This window comes from Myxine glutinosa, chromosome 10 (genome assembly GCF_964187855.1).
Source record: "Myxine glutinosa chromosome 10, kmMyxGlut1.1, whole genome shotgun sequence".
NCBI classification, from domain to species: domain Eukaryota; kingdom Metazoa; phylum Chordata; class Myxini; order Myxiniformes; family Myxinidae; genus Myxine; species Myxine glutinosa.
In genome coordinates, this window is record NC_136270.1 from 46,826,357 (window position 1) to 46,846,758 (window position 20,402).

At 43.6% G+C, this 20,402-nt stretch overlaps 1 protein-coding gene across 1 annotated transcript in view; it reads right to left on the reverse strand.

The window, feature by feature from the left end:
• The window catches only part of LOC137434506 (cadherin-11), an 86,326-nt gene extending 80,134 nt beyond the window's left edge, over positions 1–6,192 (reverse strand). The window contains exon 1 of the mRNA XM_068127596.2: positions 5,613–6,192. Within this exon, the coding sequence (XP_067983697.2) occupies positions 5,613–5,858 (246 nt within the window). The 5' untranslated portion in view covers positions 5,859–6,192. The remainder of the gene's footprint in view (positions 1–5,612) is intronic.
• Between the last annotated feature and the right edge of the window lie 14,210 nt (positions 6,193–20,402).

The window sequence follows — 20,402 nt, forward strand, 5'->3', positions numbered from 1 at the left end:
CACAAAATCGACAAAAATCGACACAAAACACGATCCCACAAAAGGTGAAAAAACGCAATCGCTTTTCGCTCTGAATTACGTGCAAACGCGTGACGGAAATCACCATCGCCCAGCATCGAGTGCCAACCAAGATGGCGCCCGGTAGCTGCATCTCCACCTATGTGGTGTGAATGGCAATGGTCATTCTATATATTTTCCGTTCAGTGGTCTGGCAGCGGAGGATGGAACATCACGTGATCGCTCTGAGCGAATCAGCGAGCTGCTCTGGCACAGGCTGAGATTCCGTGTATAATGTTCCTCGCTGAAATGCGCTGTGGTAAATATGAATAAACAAGTACAAAAAGTTTTAATTAAAACAAAAGCCGCGTCGATGTTACACAATGCCTCGATGCAGCTGTGCCTATAACGTCGATGTTATAAGCACAGGACATTCCTATTGATTCGATTACTTGATGTTATTTTTGTGCAAAGTGAAAATATATCTCGGCAATTTCCCGTGTGTGGCGACGAATTTTTAATATATCTCGGCATTTTCCCGTCTGTTATTTCAGGCGGTGTATGACTGAGCATGCCGCGATGTAAAAAAATATATATCTCGGCAATTTCCCGTATGTGGCGACACGTGAACGAAGCTATGCTCCTCTCTCCACATTATTGTGAAGACGTATAAATTAAATATTTCATCGTGACGATTGTCATCAAATGGACGAATTTTTAATATATCTCGGCATTTTCCCGTCTGTTATTTCAGGCGGTGTATGACTGAGCATGCCGCGATGTAAAAAAATATATATCTCGGCAATTTCCCGTATGTGGCGACACGTGAACGAAGCTATGCTCCTCTCTCCACATTATTGTGAAGACGTATAAATTAAATATTTCATCGTGACGATTGTCATCAAATGGACGAATTTTTAATATATCTCGGCATTTTCCCGTCTGTTATTTCGGGCGGTGTATGACTGAGCATGCCGCGATTTAAACAAAATATATATATCTCGGCATTTTCCCGTCTCTTATTTCGGGCGGTGTATGACTGAGCATGCCGCGATTTAAAAAAAAAATGCGACTGTGAAAAATGAAATGATATATCGAATTTGATTTGAAAGAAAACTGTGTGAGAGGAAGACACCATGGGCCTTCAAAACAGGCCTCAAAGCTATGCGAGTTAATAAAATGGTGGATATTTGTTTATATGAAGGCTCTCCCAGAATGGGTGGAGCTATGGTTCCCAGAATGGGTGGAGCTTTGAGGTTTTGTCTTCTCTGCAAGACCAAGAAGAAGAAGAAGAAGAAGAAGAGGTGGTAACAACAACAACAGCAGCGTGCACTCTATGAGCAGCGTCTGCGACGCGGCTAAAAATATGGATCTCGTCAAATATTTTTAGGTAGGCCATGTCCTTCCCAAGCTCAATGGCCATGTCTATGCCAAATATCAAGCACGTGAGCCTCTCCGTTTAGGAGTCTATCGGTAACATACACACACACACACACACACACACACACACACACACACACACAAACTGTGTTTTATTTATATAGATATATATAGTCACGTGAAAAAGTAAGTACACCCCATGTAAAGTTTTGACTTTTTCAACATATTTCAACATACAGCTATTTGATCTTCATTTCAACAATATTGATAGATAAAGGTGATATAATATAACAAATATAATGAAACATTTACATTTTGTAGTCCATTGTATAATTTAGATAAACATAAATGCAAATTTCACATGTGGAAAAAGTAAGTACACCCTTGGCTCTAATAGGTGGTATTGCCCCCTTTGGCAGAAACAACCTCAAGTAGGCGTTTCTTATAACTGTCTACCAGTCTCTGACATCGACTGGGAGAAATTCTTGCCCACTCCTCCATGCAGAATTCTTTCAGCTGTGCGACGTTTGAGGGGTTTCTTGCATGCACAGCTCGTTTCAAATCCCCCCACAACATCTCGATGGAATTTGGATCCGGGCTTTGACTTGGCCATTCCAGAACCCTCCATTTCTTTCTTTTCAGCCATTCCTTGGTGGATTTACTGGTATATTTAGGGTCATTGTCATGTTGCAAGGTCCACCTTCGGTTGAGCTTCAACTTTCCGACAGATGGCCTCACATTATCCTCAAGCATCCTCTGGTACAATGAAGAATTCATTGTGGATTATATGATGGTGAGCTGCCCAGGCCCTGATGCAGCAAAGCTGCCCCAAACCATAATATTTCCAACACCATGCTTTACAGTTGGTATCAGGTTCTTGTTGTCAAATGCTGTCTTTGGTTTTCGCCAAACATGTCTTCTGGTACTGTGGCCCAATAGCTCTACCTTTGACTCATTTGTCCAGAGCACATTGTTCCAGAAGTGCTGGTCTTTGCCTAGGTGTTCATTGGCAAACTTTAGTCTTGCCCTGATGTTCTTTCTGGACAGCAAAGGTTTCCTCCTGGCACACCTCCCATGTCGATCAAATTTGTGCAGCCTCTTTCTAATGGTAGACTCGTGCACTTTGACATCATCAGTGGCAAGAGCTACCTGTAGGTCCCGTGATGACATTCTGGGGTTCTGAGAGACTTCTTTCAAAATCTTGCGATCTGCTCTCGGGCTGAACTTGTTGGGGCGGCCTGGCCTGAACAAGTTGGCAGTTGTTTGGAATCTTCTCCACTTGTAGATGATCTTCCTGACAGTCGAATGATTGATTTCAAATTGTTTGGAGATCTTTTTAAATCCCTTCCCAGACTCGTAGGCATCTACAACCTTCTTTCTGAAGGCCCCAGAGAGCTCTTTTGATCTCGGCATAGTGACGCCGCACACTTCAACAACAAAAGGCAAATCAAACTAAATGTCTGAGGTTTAAATAAGACAGGTTCCTCCAAGATCCTCTCTAGCAATGTTCTAATCATTTGCACCTGAGCTGGTGCACCTGATTCTAATTTTAGGTATTTGAAGTAGTGATAAATGTAGGGGTGTACTTACTTTTTCCACATGTGAAATTTGCATTTATGTTGATTTAAATTATACAATGGACTACAAAATGTAAATGTTTCATGATATTTGTTACATTATATCAACTTGATCTATCAATATTGTTGAAAGGCAGATCAAATAGCTGTATGGTGAAATATGTTGAAAAAGTCAAAACTTCACATGGGGTGTACTTACTTTTTCACGTGACTGTATATATATATATATATATATATATATCTTATACGTAGTGTGTTCAAAAAGTATCCGACCTTTATTTTTCGTGCGTAAAAAAAAGAAGCTAGGGAGGCGTTCATTGGTGCACGTATGTAGGCGATCCTAATGCACACGCGTGAATTTTTTCCCACCTGCAGAAGCTGTCATTCGACGGCAGACCGCCGATGAGTGAGGACATGTAAGTGAGCGCCGTCGGATTTTCGTTTTTGACAAAATGACAGAAAAACTTGAACAACGCTACTGCATCAAATTTTGTGTTTTTTGGCCTCGGGGATGTTGGATGCTTACATTGTGATGACTGCAACTTGGTTTCTGGGTCATCTATCTATAATTCCAGTAATCTCTGTGTGTATGTTTGTATGTTTGTATGTTTGTATGTTTGTATGTTTGTCTGTGACCGCTGTTTCTCGACAACCACGGGTCCGATATACTTGAAACTTGCCAGGTATATTGCTGGGGACCTGAGGATGTGCCTTTTCAAGGTTTCATATTAATCGGACAAGTAGTTACCGAGCTATGGCGATTTCTTTACCAAACTCCGCAAGCCGTTCGCTTTGGACCAAACCATTTCATGTAAATAGAGGGGGGGGATTGTCACCGTACTCGCAAGCCGTTCGCTTTGGACCAAACCATTTCATGTAAATAGAGGGGGGGGGGGATTGTCACCGTACTCGCAAGCCGTTCGCTTTGGACCAAACCATTTCATGTAAATAGAGGGGGGGGGATTGTCACCGTACTCGCAAGCCGTTCGCTTTGGACCAAACCATTTCATGTAAATAGAGGGGGGGGATATAATTTTAGATATATATATAGTACGGGCATGCCCTAGTCTATCTATAATTCCAGTAATCTCTGTGTGTATGTATGTTTGTTTGTCTGTGACCGCTGTTTCTCGACAACCACGGGTCCGATATACTTGAAACTTGCCAGGTATATTGCTGGGGACCCGAGGATGTGCCTTTTCAAGGTTTCATATTAATCGGACAAGTAGTTACCGAGCTATGTCCAAAAAACGATTCAACCAATCAGAGAGCAGCGAGTTATCACGTGTGCCGAACGTGGCGAACAGACTCTGCCTCGGACGGCACATTTGAGAGCGTATTCATTTATTTCACGTTGGCAAACTATGTTGCCGCTATGTTGGCGTTAAACTATGTTTTAAAACTAATTAAAACTAATTTGCGATTCTTTCGCTTTCCTGCGCGTTTGTGCACGCTATGGCGATTTCTTTACCAAACTCCGCAAGCCGTTCGCTTTGGACCAAACCATTTCATGTAAATAGAGGGGGGGATTGTCACCGTACTCGCAAGCCGTTCGCTTTGGACCAAACCATTTCATGTAAATAGAGGGGGGGGATTGTCACCGTACTCGCAAGCCGTTCGCTTTGGACCAAATTTCATGTAAATAGAGGGGGGGGATATAATTTTAGATATATATATAGTACGGGCATGCCCTAGTACCCATAAACCCAGGACTCATCGCCAGTGATCACTGTGTTGAGGAAGCTGGGATCGCTGTTCACAGTCTCCAGCATGTCCGGTGCGATCTCCAAACGGAGTTGCTTCTGCTCAATCGTTAGCAGCTTTGGTACGAATTTCGCTGAGATTCTCCTGAAGCCCAAATCCTCCTTCATAATGGAATGAATGGTGTTGAATCTTGCGGATCGTTTCCACTTGGGAATCGCCAAGCTTTACACAAAATTTGATGCAGTAGCGTTGTTCAAGTTTTTCCGTCATTTTGTCAAAAACGAAAATCCGACGGCGCTCACTTACATGTCCTCACTCATCGGCGGTCTGCCGTCGAATGACAGCTTCTGCAGGTGGGAAAAAATTCACGCGTGTGCATTAGGATCGCCTACATACGTGCACCAATCAACGCCTCCCTAGCTTCTTTTTTTTTACGCACGAAAAATAAAGGTCGGATACTTTTTGAACACAGTATATATATATTACATTACACATATATATACATTATATATATATACATTACACCTATATAAAACTGTGCGAAATAGCAGAAACTCGACAACACGAGCAGGGCGCCTGTTGCAATAAATAAAAATAATCGGAAGAAATTAAATATGTTACAGATGTAGCTTCAAGACGATCTTTTATTTTCGACAAGCTTTCGGCCAAATAGACCTTCTCAGTCTTCCTCAAGTTCAACGAGGGTATATATATACACACACACACACACACATATATATATATATCCAGGTTATATAGGATTTGTACAGGTTAGTGGGGAGAGCACATTGCTCCCCATTATTTTCTATAACATTCTATAGTATGGTGCATTTTGGCACCAGTAATTCAGTGCATTGTAACACCACATTGCATAGTATATAGTCTTGCGTTACTATATTCAGCACACGTATACAACAGTACAAAGTAAAGTGAATTGAGATATTGTTGTATTACCTTTCCCACGTAGACAGGTTCAGTTGCTGTGTACTCCTCCAGCACGAAGAACTGATTCCACACCCAACCCCTGCGTACCCTCCGGAGTACAGGGGTGTTAGAACGTGGCGGCGCTCCCTCCGGTAGGGTATGGCTTAGAGAGCGGCTATTTCCATAAGGTCGGGGAATTGCCAATAATGTAGATGTGCAGGTTAACACCGCTGCACAGAGAAGCAGCTCCAGCGGTAGACAAACTTGAAATGCCATAATTTAGTCCAACTGTTGGCTGGGAAGATGTACAGGTTAAAGTGTATAAAGTTCCAGGAGATGTATTAGAGAAAAGAAGATTTATAGATCTTCAGGGCTTTTAAAGTTCGAAAAAGAAAAAGGAGTAGTTGATGGTGATGTCAGCAGGAATGAATCAGGTCTGAGTTTTTATAACTGAGATGGTAAAGTGGGAAAGAATGACAAAATGGATGAGAGAAAAATAAGGAGCAGAGACAAGATTTCAGGATGTGAGCCCTGGCTTTGGACAAGGAGCCAGTGAAAGCAGAAGGAGAGCTGTCGGTGGAGGAGCAGAGACAAACTGCCAGGCGATTCTGCTTCCACTCTCGCGCGGGGTCTGGCACCATTCAATTTGACCCCTCCCTCCAGACAGCCTCTTGCCAGAAAGCTCGATGTCTGCGGAAAAGGAGGTAGGGGCAGGAGATTGGAGACAGTTCAGCTTCCGAGAAGAGCCAAGCTGGACAGGAAGGAACAGACCGACCCTCATCCTGTCTTTGTTAAACATCACTTCACCCCATCACCTTTGTTACTTCAGGTGTAAACAAAGCAAGTGGAAATCATAATAATATTGCAATAATATATTTGAAAAGTTTAATTTGTGAATCAAGGTACCTCAAACAAAATAATTATCACATTAAAATGCGCAAATTCTATGTAATGCATGTATGTAATGTATGTATGTTATACATGTATGTAATGTATGTATGTTATACATGTATGTAATGTATGTATGTTATACATGTATGTAATGTATGTATGTTATACATGTATGTACGTTATACATGTATGTAATGCATCTATGTAATGTATGTATGCAATGGGTGTATGTAATGTAAGCATGTAATGCATGTATGTATGTAATGCATTTAAGGCATATATGTATGTATGTGTATATATATATGTATATATATATATATATATATATATATATATATATATAAATATTTGTGTGTATGCATGTATGTATGCACACTACATGGCCAAAAGTATGTGGACACCCCTTCTAATTAGTGGATTCGGCTATTTCAGTCACACCCATTGCTGACGAGTATATATAATCAAGCACACAGCCATGCAATCTCCATAGACAAACATTGGCAGTAGAATGGGCCGTACTGAAGAGTTCAGTGACATTCAATGTGGCACCGTCATAGGATGCCACCTTTCCAACAAATCAGTTCATCAAATTTCTACCCTGCTAGAGCTGCCCCGGTCAACTGTAAGTCCTGTTATTGTGAAGTGGAAACGTCTAGTAGCAACAACAGCTCGGCTGCAAAGTGGTGGGCCACACAAGCTCACAGAACAGGACCGCGAACGGGAAGCTCACAGAAAAGCACGTAGCACGTAAAAATCGTCTGTCCTCGGTTGCAACACTCACTACCGAGTTCCAAACTGCATCTGGAAGCAACGTCAGCACAACAACTGTTCGTCGGGAGCTTCATGAAATGGGTTTCCATGGTTGAGCAGCCATGGGTCACAAGCCTAAGATCACCATGCGCAATGCCAAGCATTGTCTGGAGTGGTGTAAAGCTCACCACCATTGGACTCTGGAGCAGTGGAAATGCGTTCTCTGGAGTGATGAATCACGATTCACCATCTGGCAGTCCAACGGATGAATCTGGGTTTGGCAGATGTCAGGGGAACGCTACCTGCCTGAATGCATCATGCCAACTGTAAAGTTTGGTGAAGGAGGAATAATGGTCTGGGCTGTTTTTCATGGTTTGGACGAGGCCACTTAGTTCTGGTGAAGGGAAATCTTAATGCTACAGCATATAATGATGTTCTAGACGATTTTGTGCTTCCAACTTTGTGGCAACAGTTTGGGGAAGGCCCTTTCCTGTTTCAGCATGACAATGTGCCTGTGCACAAAGCGTAGTCCCTACAGAAATGGTTTGTCGAGATCGGTGTGGAAGAACTTGCCTGGCCTGCACAGAGCCCTGACCTCAACCCCATTGAATACCTTTGGGATGAATTGGAACGTCGACTGCGAGCCAGGCCTAATCGCCCAACATCAGTGCCCGACCTCACTAATGCTCTTGTGGCTGAATGGAAGCAAATCCCCACAGCAATATTCCAACATCTCGTGGAAAGCCTTCCCAGAAGAGTGGAGGCTGTTATAGCAGCAAAGGGTGGACCAACTCCATATTGATGCCCATGATTTTGAAATGAGATGTTCGACGAGCACATACGGGTGTGATGTTCGCGTGTCCACATACTTTTGGCCATGTGGTATGTGGATGCATACATGCATATGTCAAGTAGTAGATTTGTTATTGCCTAAAGTTCAGTTATAGACGTTGGGTGTTAATGTGTTATGATTTATATGATGTCTAAAAATGCTATTTCATAAAGTAAATAAAGGGTTTTTGCTTCGTTTTAGTTTTGGATGAGGAAAAGCTTAAAATGAGGTCATGCTGAACAGATTGTATACGTGTGCTTTTTTCGAGGCTGGTCGTAAAACCACGCCCACATGCGCTTGTTTTAGCGTAATGCTAGTAGAATGACATGATCGTTAACCATATATATTTTGTTTTAATCTCAGCAACGCATGACTCTGTATAAACATGCTTTGGATTACTCATGTACACAAACCCATAAAATATATGGGTTTGTTTGGCTAAGCATACACTCTCCTCTTTGTGAGTTATATTTCTGTTTTCTCGGAGCCCAGAGAAACAATTGGTCCAAATGATAAAGGAAGGGCTGACTCCCCCGAATGATAACGGTGGGAGGAACCTCTCCCAGTGTTGTTTGTTCCCTCGGAGATTTCCTGATAAAACGTGTCCCTATATAAATGGACTGGGAATCAATGTGTTTTCAGGAAGGCTTGACGTGGCATGTTCTTGCTGTAGATTGCTGTAGACGTCGGTCTCCTCCGGATCCGTATAAGTTGGCTTTAATAAAAAACTGCGCCATTCCAGGCTATTGTGGACTTCTTTTGCAAACGAAGAGCTGATTCTTCACAGATGGTACCAGGAGTGGGGTGTCAACAGACGCGGAGGACGGGAAACGGAGCCCGAGGGACAGGAGGAAGGCTGACCTGAGGCCGGCGCCGGCACGTTGATTTGAGTAAAGGTGGGAGTTGTTTTATATCAGAGGGCTATTATTCCAAATTCGTACCTTCCTCCCTCGCGCGGGTTCAGTCTCCTTGTCTTCCCCGCTGTCTGCACTCGAACAGAAATTGTAAGTAGAGGCTCATTTAGGCCTCAGAATGGCGTAGCTTTGTTAAAGCCAGGATAAACAAGTAAGGATAGTAAGAGTAACGTTACAATATTTGCGCTGGATAAACATTAAGGGTAAAAAGCTAAGGATAGATTTTGCGCAGGATATCAGTAAGGATTTAACAGGAAGCTTAAAGTTACAGTTAGCACCAGGAGGGGAAAATGAGGTCGGACAGCCATATAGGCTGAAACCAGGTGGCCAAGATTTTTCCAGGAAGGAACAGCCCAGAGACAAGATGGGGTATGCCATTGCATGCCAGGGAACAAAGGGCTGTGGCTAAACTTAGATAAAAGGCCATAGGTTAACTTAGAAGGCCAAAGGGACATGGCCAGGAAAAGGGAAATGCGCAGGTACCATAGGTTTGACAAGAAGGTAGTGACAACTACGAGGTCAAGCCAGAAAGCTCTAGACTAAGTTCTAGACAAGAGGTCCAGATAAAGCAGGCCAGGATCTGGTGGACAAGAGAAAATAAATAAGCTCACAGGAAATGGGCCAGGTGAAACAATTAAGGAGGTAGTTAAGCAAGCAAATCAGCGGCTAATGCCGCTCGTCCATAATCCGGACCAAGACCCCGCGAAAGGGGAGGTAGCCACCATGCCCCCAACCCACCCCCCCCAAGACCTGAGCTCAGTCCCGGGGCTCTAGGCAACACCCCCCACCCCCCCAAGACCTGAGCTCAGTCCCGGGGCTCTAGGCAACACCCCAACACCCCACCCTGCCTTCCCTTTTTTTCACCTCAACCCACCCCCCGTCCAAACCCGTCCCAAAAAATCCTTTTCCTTGAATGAGAGACGTAACATGATTGAGGAATGAATGTATATTGGGATGTTAATTGGCGTGTGTGTCTGGCCAATGTGTTTGTCTGTGTGTCATGTGCAAAGCAGAGGGTTTCGGTGTGAAGCTTTGTAAGTGATCTGCTCGACTTGGGGGAAATTCAGGCCGGGAATGTCCATTTTAACGTCTATCCGAGAGAACAGGCGAGGTCCTGAACTGAGTCCGGATTTTCATCTGTTTGGGAGTTGTTTGGGAAGCGAATTGATATAAATCGGGTCAGGAAAGCACCCGGAGTGCCCTTGTCGATCTACTGTTGATATGAAGCGGTTTCTTGGAGATGGTTGCAGAATTCGAATCAATATGTGTGTTTTATTTGAATTGAAGAGTTCATTCAATGGCAGATATTGTGGATTGTATGTGTGGGATGTATCGCTGAGGCAGCTCACCTTTGAAATTGGTGTCATATAGTGCATTTTGGGGTCGGGTGCGATGAGGTTGCTCAGAGTGCCGGCGATAACTCGCCCACTCTCAGAGGAAGTGTGTGCCCAAATGCATTGTGGGTCATTTCGACTTTGCTGGATGTCGGACGTTCACACGTCAGTATCTTGTCAGAATCTTCTTCTTCATATCATGTCCTTCATCCTTCATCTTCTTGTCAGAATTAGACATGAGTCATGAGCCATGTCGGAATAGTGGCCGGCTGCGACATATATGCCAGGCAATGTCACAGGACGAATACGTTATTTAAGATGGATTTATAAGATGGATAGATGGATGGATTTATTTAAGATGGCTAAAATAAACGATTTCAAGACAGAGTAATTAATTTCCGGAGTCAAGTTCCAACAGGAAGTCTTGTTCATACAGTAAGGTACAGTGCGGAGTGGCGGCTGGAAGATGCATCGAAGCATTTGGGATGATCGATGCGCCGGACAAAGGGTATGCTGGCGAACGATGCTGATAAGGTTAAGTTATTAAAACGCATATGGGTCTGGAGGCAGATAATGTGGGACAAGCTGCCTCACGGGCGCTGCAGGGAGAGTATTTGGAAATTCAATAATTTGAACAGAAATGTCACGTTTTCAACAGAACGCTGATCCGAGGAAGGAGGACGGTTGAGGTTTCAACTGTCGGTATGTGGTGTGGCTTGTGCCAAGGTGTGGGCGCGAGGAGGTGTGTTGATGAAGCGTTGTGCGAACGAGGAAGGATGTGCGAAAGGTGTGCACCAGGTAGAGAGGTGCTGCATTGTAGAGCACGTACGGAAGTCCCTGGACGGATTGTGACGGTTGTTGGATTCGTAGAAGTTAGCATTATGCTATGTAGAGCCACATTAATGGTCATTTGTCCATTGTCGCCGGACTTGCATTACTTGTGGGATAATAAAGCGCTGGTTACCCCAATTCGAAGTTTGACCTTTTAAAGTTTAGTTGACCTTTGTTCGAGATATGCAAGGGAAAGGTCAGAGGTAATTCACTAACCTTGGAAGAACGACAGGCGGAGTCAGTCTACAGGGTGTTGCTTTAACGACAGGATATAGAACTTAAATCTGGAGAGAATATCGGGACATATATTGTTGGTTAAACCAAAATCATGTACGTAATTAATGAACAGAGAATATCGAGTCCTGTTTGTCTTTGTAATTGTCGTTGATGTCCCGATTCAGGGGTCTCAAGAAATAAACAGACTTCCGGTGCCGACCGGAAGCGTCAGGTACAGTACGCTTGGAATTTAATTTATCCGGGCCGAGCACAGTGACGTTCGATCGAGCTGTGGGGATTTGAGATGGATTTGAGTCACGTTAAATGGAGGACATTTGTGAGGATGAAGAGATGCAAGTAACGTGGATTAAATTGTGGTATCACGAGTTGGGTGCCAGAGATATTGTGGTTATTATAACTCACTGATTATAGGGGGCGCCGGGCGCACCGAGTACAGATCGGGTTGCATGATGGAGCACGCATGCATGGATTTTGGCTTTGCGAGGCCCCGGATAGAAATTGGCATTTCGATGCTGTGGATTATATTGTACCTGCCCGGAAAGGGGATGTACTGTGCTGGGGCTGGCGACATGCCTCTGTTATTTGTCTGTCTGTCGGTCTGATTGTAAGTCTTTGGTACTGGGAGGGCTAATTGAGTGCTTAGGCGTCATTGTTCCATGGAGGCAGGTCCAGGGGTTTTGGTCCAGCCTGCAAGGAGTCCAGGGGCTTGTTTTAGGGCTGGGTCGCCAAAAATGGGATGCTGTGCCCATCTGGATGTAAAATTATCCATCAAGGACGGGGAATAATGTGCAGTGTGATTGGGTAAGAGGTAAAGGCCATAAAACACCAACCCCATGAGGAACGAAATAAATGGAGAGATGTTGGGATCACATGATGGTTGGGATTGAAGAACAACCTACTGGGATTTCAAACCTGTGTTTGGGTCTGGGGCAACTGGGTGATGGGCAACAGTGTATGAGTGAGTAATTATGATCTGTTTAAGTGTAAGAGGCGGTGGAGAAGAAAGAGGTGATGAAAAGTTATTTGTTTTAGTGTGAAGTAGGTTGGTTGCTTATTTGTCACAGTAAGATGAGAGTTGTGTTTTTAAGCTTGGTCTTTGAATGAATTGTTGCTTGGAATGTGTTGATTGGAAAAGCGATTTCTGATCGCTGATCCGATCTGGTTTTGAATTGTTTGATTTAATTTTGAATTGATTGGAGGTAATAAGGATTTGTGTTGATTTCCTGATTTGAGTTCATCTGGAAACGAAGACAGATGGGATTAATGTGTATATCAGGAACAATTTGGAAAAGAAATATGGATATATGACATTACTAAAATATAACCAAGCAATTGAGAGTTCTTGGGTTAATGGGATATAAATAAATGCATCTACAAGTTGATGGTTTATAAAAATTTAGTTCTGGATGATACTTAAACGATGAACAATGTTGGCAATATACAAAGAACGTGACTTGTTTTTGGGGGGAAAACATGTGGTTTAAAAATGGTTGGCTAAGTTTTAAAGATGGAGATGTTTCGCAGAACTCTTATGATTATTTACATGAGTGGTGGACTATTCCATGGCGAAGCATTTTTCAGTTTTTATGATTAAGGTTTAAGGTCTTTATGATCTGTTTAGTGTATTTTTCAAAGGAGAGGGTTTTGGTCAATGATGATGCCAAGATTCCGGATGTGGATACTGGGAAACCATCGATGTTGGGGGGAATGAAGATTAATTCAGATTTAGCGTAGTTAAGTTCGAGGAAGCTGATCTGAAGCTAGAATTTTATTTCAGTTAGGCAGTTTGTCAGGATAGAGTGGGTGGTGGTGGAGCACGATTTGGTGGAGATGAAAAAGCTGGATGTCATCGGTGAAGCAGTGGAATTGGAGACCATGGTGCATTGGCTATGGTGCATGACGGATTAAGTGACCAAGGGGGGATAGGTACAGGACGAAGAGGAGGGGGCCAAGAACTGAACCTTGGGGGACACCTTAAGGGGGAGTGAATTGTGGTGATTAAGCTGTTGTAGATGCTGTCAATTTTGCTTTGGATGAATGGTCCAGGAAGGAAGGAGGGTGCAGGTGGCACCAGGTGTGAGTGCACAGGTGTGCACCAACAGGTGTGTGGAGCAAGGTGGTGGTATCCAGGGAGCTGAGGAGTTTGTTCACGTTGTAAAGTTTGTTTATTTAGTTTGTTTATTGTAGAGAAGAGTGCTTTTGGGATTCCGGAGCCAGAGTGGATAATTTGAGGGTAGTAGGTGGAGTAGAGGACATCTTTGCAGTGCTGTAGGTGGTCCTTGTAGGCTTGGGAGTGAACTGATTTGGGTTTAATAGGCACAAGCTGGTCTAAACAGGGTGAGGAGGATGGCGTGATTGATGATGTCAAAGGAGGCGTTGAGGTGAGGAGGATGAAAATGTTGAGGTTGCCGGCATCAGAGGAGAGAAAAGGTCGCTGGTGATTTTGAGGAGAGCAGTTTCAGTACTGTGGCTGGAGCAGAATCCGGATTGGGATGTTTCATACAGGTTATTGGCAGAGTGGTGATGTTTGAGTTGAGTGGCCACAGCACGTTCCAAAACTTTTGACAGAAAGGGTAGATTGGAGATGGGTCTGAAGTTATTTAGGGTGTCAGGGTTTAGTCCAGGGTTTTTCCAGAATGGGGGTGAAGTTTCACGAGTTTTGGGGAAATCGGTATGTGAAGCTGGATTAAGTTGGAACTGCTTGATGAGCCATGGAGATGGATTGGGTTTTGTTGTTGGTTGTCTGGGAGTTCGGTTGTTGCATTGCCAAAGGTTTCTGTGTGGTGGACACACTCGTTGGCTGTTGTCTTGTGTGACGTGCATGGAGATGTATGTGGCTGTGTGTGGCTGCCTGGAGAGGACGGCGGCTACAGTGGTTGATATTGGTCGTGGGTTGTCCGGGGTGCTTCGATTTGCATAAGGGGTGAAGATTGGGATATTACATTATTTTGAGTAAGTATTGGCATGAGTAATTACAGAAGTAATTATGAGTTATTATGAGTAATTAGTGGTATGAGTATTAGTTATGAGTAAGTGATTATTTTAGTAAAGTTACATGTTTCGCTGTGTTGTGGATCTGCGGACAAGCTACTTTGATGGGTACCCTGGGGTCTTCGGCGTGTCTATGTGTTTGGCTGTCTGTCACACCGGACTCTTGAATGGGTTTTCATGAGACGAATTTCAGACATAACAGTGAGAATCTATTGTGAGCGAATCACAGTGGGTGAGGAAAACATTGTGTGTGACCAGACACCAGAACTGACCAGAATTGAAATTGGAAGTAGACCAGGTTATTTCTATTATTTGTTTATTCGTGAAAATAAATAAATAATAGGGGGAGGTTCATGGAGGTTAATGGTGGTTTGTTTGTATTAATCGAGGTTAATGGTGGTTTGTTTGTGTTAATGGAGGTTAATGGTGGTTTGTTTGTGGTAATTCTAGTTGAAACTCTCGCTGAAGTAATTTTCGTTTATTTTTATTTTTTGATTCGATTTGAGAGTTGAGATGATTGATTTTTTATTAATTTTATAATTTTATTTTTATTGATGTTGGAAACAGGTAATGGGATGCTGAGAGAAGGATTGAATTTAATTTGAATTGGACTGGATTAAATGGGATTGAATTAAAAAAAATTGAATATTGGATAAAATTGGATCCACTTGAAAAAAGTGGATTAGGAAATTGGAGACCTGTAGACCAGGCGCTCCCAGGAGACTTGTGGACCAGGTGTTCCACCAGAGGAAAAAGACCAGGTGTTCGTGGAGCACTTCACCTGCAAGAACGCCTTGGAACCAAGGTGGAAGGGACCAGTCCAGGTGTTGCTGACTACACCAACGGCAGTCTTTTGCGAGGGCAAGACTTCATGGATCCACGCCACGCACTGTAAGTTGGCCATACAAGCACCAGACACCACACCCCCAGAACACAGTAAGGATGGGCCTAATCATAGGTACAATACTATTGATAGCGACAGCAGCTAGGGGAAATTCCGATTCCAATAGATGCGAAAACGAAACCCGACACCTCACCGTAACATGGGGACAAAGAGTATCACCACCATGTTTCGAACAGAAAGCCCTGCACACAAATTGGGTGAACATAAATTGGCTAGCACCGTCGGCAGGGCCTGGACGCGTTGGCATGATACTACAAAAGCAACGAGAGTTCCGGGAAGACGGGCAAGCTAGCATTAAGACCTTGGCCCAACCAGGATACCAATGGGGAACCCCTGATTTTAAGCTACAAACACGCACACGCCTAGGGAAAGACATGACCATGCAGGTCCGGTGCAGCGTCTGGACCCCTGGCGCGGCCGGTGGCGAAAGGAACTACATACCATGCATCGAATACATACTCACGCCACAACCCCAGGATAAGGCCCCAAAGAGGGGGGAAAACACATATTGGAAAGTGGCCAGGGAGGTGGCAACAATTCAAAATAGGACACACTGCTGGTCGTGCATGCACTTTCCCCAAGCAGGCACCACAGGAATACACATGATAGTGCTACCCTCGTCCCTCAATGACCTCTGCTCACAACCTATCGATTCCCCATGTTTAGTCACCACGCTGGAAAGAGAAGGGGTTGACAACGGCAAGAGTTGCAATCGACAATTTAATTATCGCCCGTCAATGATTGCCCATGTGGCCGAGAGGCCTGCCCCCGTCTGGGTCAAACCACAGAAAGGGAAGGTCTGCCTCCAGGGTTCCGGCCACTTGCGTATGGGAGAATCAGAATGCGCCTACACTCTCCCCGGGAAGCTGGGACAAGGGAGCTCGGGGATTACATTACGAATAGTACTGCAAGATAAACGCAACCACAACATAACGGCTATAACATTCTCTAGGGGGGTTAGTAGGATTAATGGGGTGGTAAAGGGACTCCAGTGCTTATCCACCCACCTGGTCCCACCCCATGGGACAATGTTTATATGCGGCGACAAGGCTTACCCCTATTTACCAAATAATTGGGGGGGCACATGTTATCTGGGTTCAGTCCTTCCTGACGTTGAGATACTGGATGAGCTAGACCCAAAGTCCTTGGACAGGCGTTATAAGAGGTCAGTCATGAACGAAGATGGAACCACTAAACTACACGGGAGTCTATGGGAAAAGGTGTTTGGTTTCTTCTTCCCAGGAGCGGGCACAGTCATGGATAGTTTCCGGATAGACAAATTGGCTTTGGCCCTAGAAAAGGTGGCAAACGACACCGCTACGGCTCATGACATACTATTGGATCGATCGGATCGCGCGCGAAAATTCTTATACATTTAGCTGGCTCACTGACTGGTTCCAGGGATGGACGGGCACCATAGTGAAGTGGTTATTGACCGCACTGGCTGTGATAATCGGGGTAGTAATTTGGGGGGCACTAATGAAATCTCTAGTCCTCCTCTGTATGAGAAAGTATTTTACAGGATGGAAAGTGAAGAAGCCGCCGACAACAACTATGGCTCTGACCACAGAGGCCGTCGACCTGAACGGGTCCTTCAACAAGGCAGTTGCGACCGGCGCTCCAGAAAATTGCATTGAATTTCGTGGCAACTGTGATACTTGTGTGGATCCCATGTGGGAACTGGCTGCTGCCTGTAACGGTGTATGTGATGACTGTGATACTTGTGCTATAAACCCCTTGCGTGTACTGGCTAACGCTGCTTATGTATTACAAGCTGACAGCTGCACGCCCCCTTCCGACCCAACTATGGATCTGATTGCGACACTGGGTCTGGCGGTTGAGGGACCCGACGCGGATGTCCTAGACCCGCAAGCCGACCAGGCGCCCATGGGAGACTTTGACATAAAGGAAGTCCCTCTCTTTTCTTCAAATGTTTCGGATCTCTTTGATCCAAATGTTTCGGATCTCTTTGATCCACATGTTGCGGATCTCTTTGCTTCAAGTGATTCGGATTCGGATTTTTACGCTCTGTACCCTGACCAGGAAATTGAGACACAAGATACTGACGACATTTTGTATTCCCCAGAACAGCAACACGTGAGGGACCTCATGGGCATGACCGTTGATTAACTTCGAAGATCTGCAAGGACTGCGTCTGCAAAGGGTGGGGGGAGCCAGTTCCGCAGGGGAAGTGATGCACCCTCTGGCGGAGCAGAACCTCATCTGGACCAGACGTCTTCGTTGTGGATCCGAAACGTTAATGAACTTTCATGTTTTGAGCCCTCAGGCTCCAAGCACGCACCACACGACACGTTCGCCAAATGCACGGGCGAGGCGCTTTGGGCGCACGATATGCCCTTGGGAGATACCCGCATTACACAATTATTTTTTCAATACCCGCATTACACAATTATTTTTCAATAAAGCCCGATGCGGCACGTTGTCTCTTAAGATACTTTGTCTCGACGAGACAAGAGGAAGGAATGTCAAGTAGTAGATTTGTTATTGCCTAAAGTTCAGTTATAGACGTTGGGTGTTAATGTGTTATGATTTATATGATGTCTAAAAATGCTATTTCATAAAGTAAATAAAGGGTTTTTGCTTCGTTTTAGTTTTGGATGAGGAAAAGCTTAAAATGAGGTCATGCTGAACAGATTGTATACGTGTGCTTTTTTCGAGGCTGGTCGTAAAACCACGCCCACATGCGCTTGTTTTAGCGTAATGCTAGTAGAATGACATGATCGTTAACCATATATATTTTGTTTTAATCTCAGCAACGCATGACTCTGTATAAACATGCTTTGGATTACTCATGTACACAAACCCATAAAATATATGGGTTTGTTTGGCTAAGCATACACTCTCCTCTTTGTGAGTTATATTTCTGTTTTCTCGGAGCCCAGAGAAACAATTGGTCCAAATGATAAAGGAAGGGCTGACTCCCCCGAATGATAACGGTGGGAGGAACCTCTCCCAGTGTTGTTTGTTCCCTCGGAGATTTCCTGATAAAACGTGTCCCTATATAAATGGACTGGGAATCAATGTGTTTTCAGGAAGGCTTGACGTGGCATGTTCTTGCTGTAGATTGCTGTAGACGTCGGTCTCCTCCGGATCCGTATAAGTTGGCTTTAATAAAAAACTGCGCCATTCCAGGCTATTGTGGACTTCTTTTGCAAACGAAGAGCTGATTCTTCACACATATATGTACGTATATGTGTTGGTGTATGCATATATGTATATATGTATTCATGTATGTATATATGTATGCATGTATGTATATATGTATGCATGTATGTATATATGTATGCATGTATGTATGTATGTATGTATGTATATATATATATATATATATATATATATATGTATATATATATATATATATATATATATATATATATATATATATATATATATATATATATATGCCTGCATGTATGTATAATGTATATATATATATATATATATATATATATATATATATATATATATATATATGTATGTATGTATGTATATATATGTATGCATGCATGTATGTATGTAGGAACCTTCTATAATCATATACAGCTTGACCGACCTCCATCAAATTCTGCATATGTTAGCCAGTCATGGGTACAATTAAAATGGGCTCCTTCCTTCTCGAGTGTTGGGGAGGTGACCCAGGCAAAAGGCAGAAAAATGTATTTCTATTAGTCCAGGTCAAATTTGAAAATAAAGGGGGAGGGTTGCAACCACAATTTTTATAGTGAGAGCACAACCAGAAATTTTTTATAGAGCGGGTGGGATTGGCATGGGGGGACTGTCCACATGGCATCGTGCAAGATATTTCACTGACACCATAATTTGCTCCCAGAGGGAGTGTGTATTTACTGGTTTAGTTAAGTAGAAAGGAGATACCAATGCTTAATTCTCATGTTGACTTTATTCAACCCTCTCACCATGGTCATAATCTTAAACAATTAATCACATACTTGATGCGTTTTTATTGTGGTGCAATTATTTATTTACATTCAACCATATGATTTTACACATCTCGAGTGGTGGAAGGTCTTCATCAGCCTTTAACTTTAGAGTTGCCATCAAGTTGTCCCCAGCCATTCAAGGTTTCCAATCATATAACGCAACAGATTGGGAGTAGGCGGCTATGAATGGACATTTTGCAATGACGAGTTAATTGCCAAGAAACAGAATGTACGATCGTTTGTGTAATTAAGGAGTTTAATGCTGGGGCTGGCAACCAGACTGGGCGATACCATTCTGCAGCACAAATTGTTGGAGGAACAGTCCAACTGTGTATCTGTATAAAATAGGATGCACCCGTGACTTGGCGATGCATCCTGACTCAAGGGACAAGGACACTCTTTTGCCAAAGATGCTCAGATATGTACTCAATGAGTAATGCAGGTTACTTATCGGCGAAGAAAAGAAGAAGAACGAGAACTACTCCTTTTGTGTTGTCAGACGCATAGGCAGTTGACTGTTCTCCTCTAGCCAATGGAAACTGCCTCACACCAAGGTAGTTTCCATTGGCTAGGAGAGCACAATCCAGGACGGGTCACCATTCTGACGCAGAATACTCAAACGGCTCATTCTTCCCAGTGAGCTGGCACTCATTTTTCTGACCTCGGAAGGATATTTTGCCAACCTCAGAAGAATGACAGGCTGAGTCAACCAACCCACCTGGTATTATTTAATGGCACAACAGGGGCTCAAACTGAGGACCTTAAAATATCTTAAGCCAGCCAACAAAATTGACAATCTTGACCAAAGCTCGGGTCAACAGGATGAAAACTGATGTATTTTCAGATGAAAAATTATGATTTTGGAAGGTTGACGTTGTTGACCTTTGACCTTTTGACCTCCAAAATAGTTAGTTTCCCTATTTAGTGACTCGATGTGCAAATGCTGTTCAATTTTCAAGTCAATCGGATGAAAATTGAGGATTTAAAAAATGTGGCCGATGTTGACCTTTTGGCCGATGTTGACCTCAAAAATGCTTGGTGGTTGAATTCCGTGACCAGATATGCAACTCCTCTTCAAATTTCTGATTTCAAACACGATGGATCCAAGTCAAATCGGATGAAAATTGATGATTTTAGAAATCTGGCCTATGTTGACCTTTTGGCCTATGTTGACCTC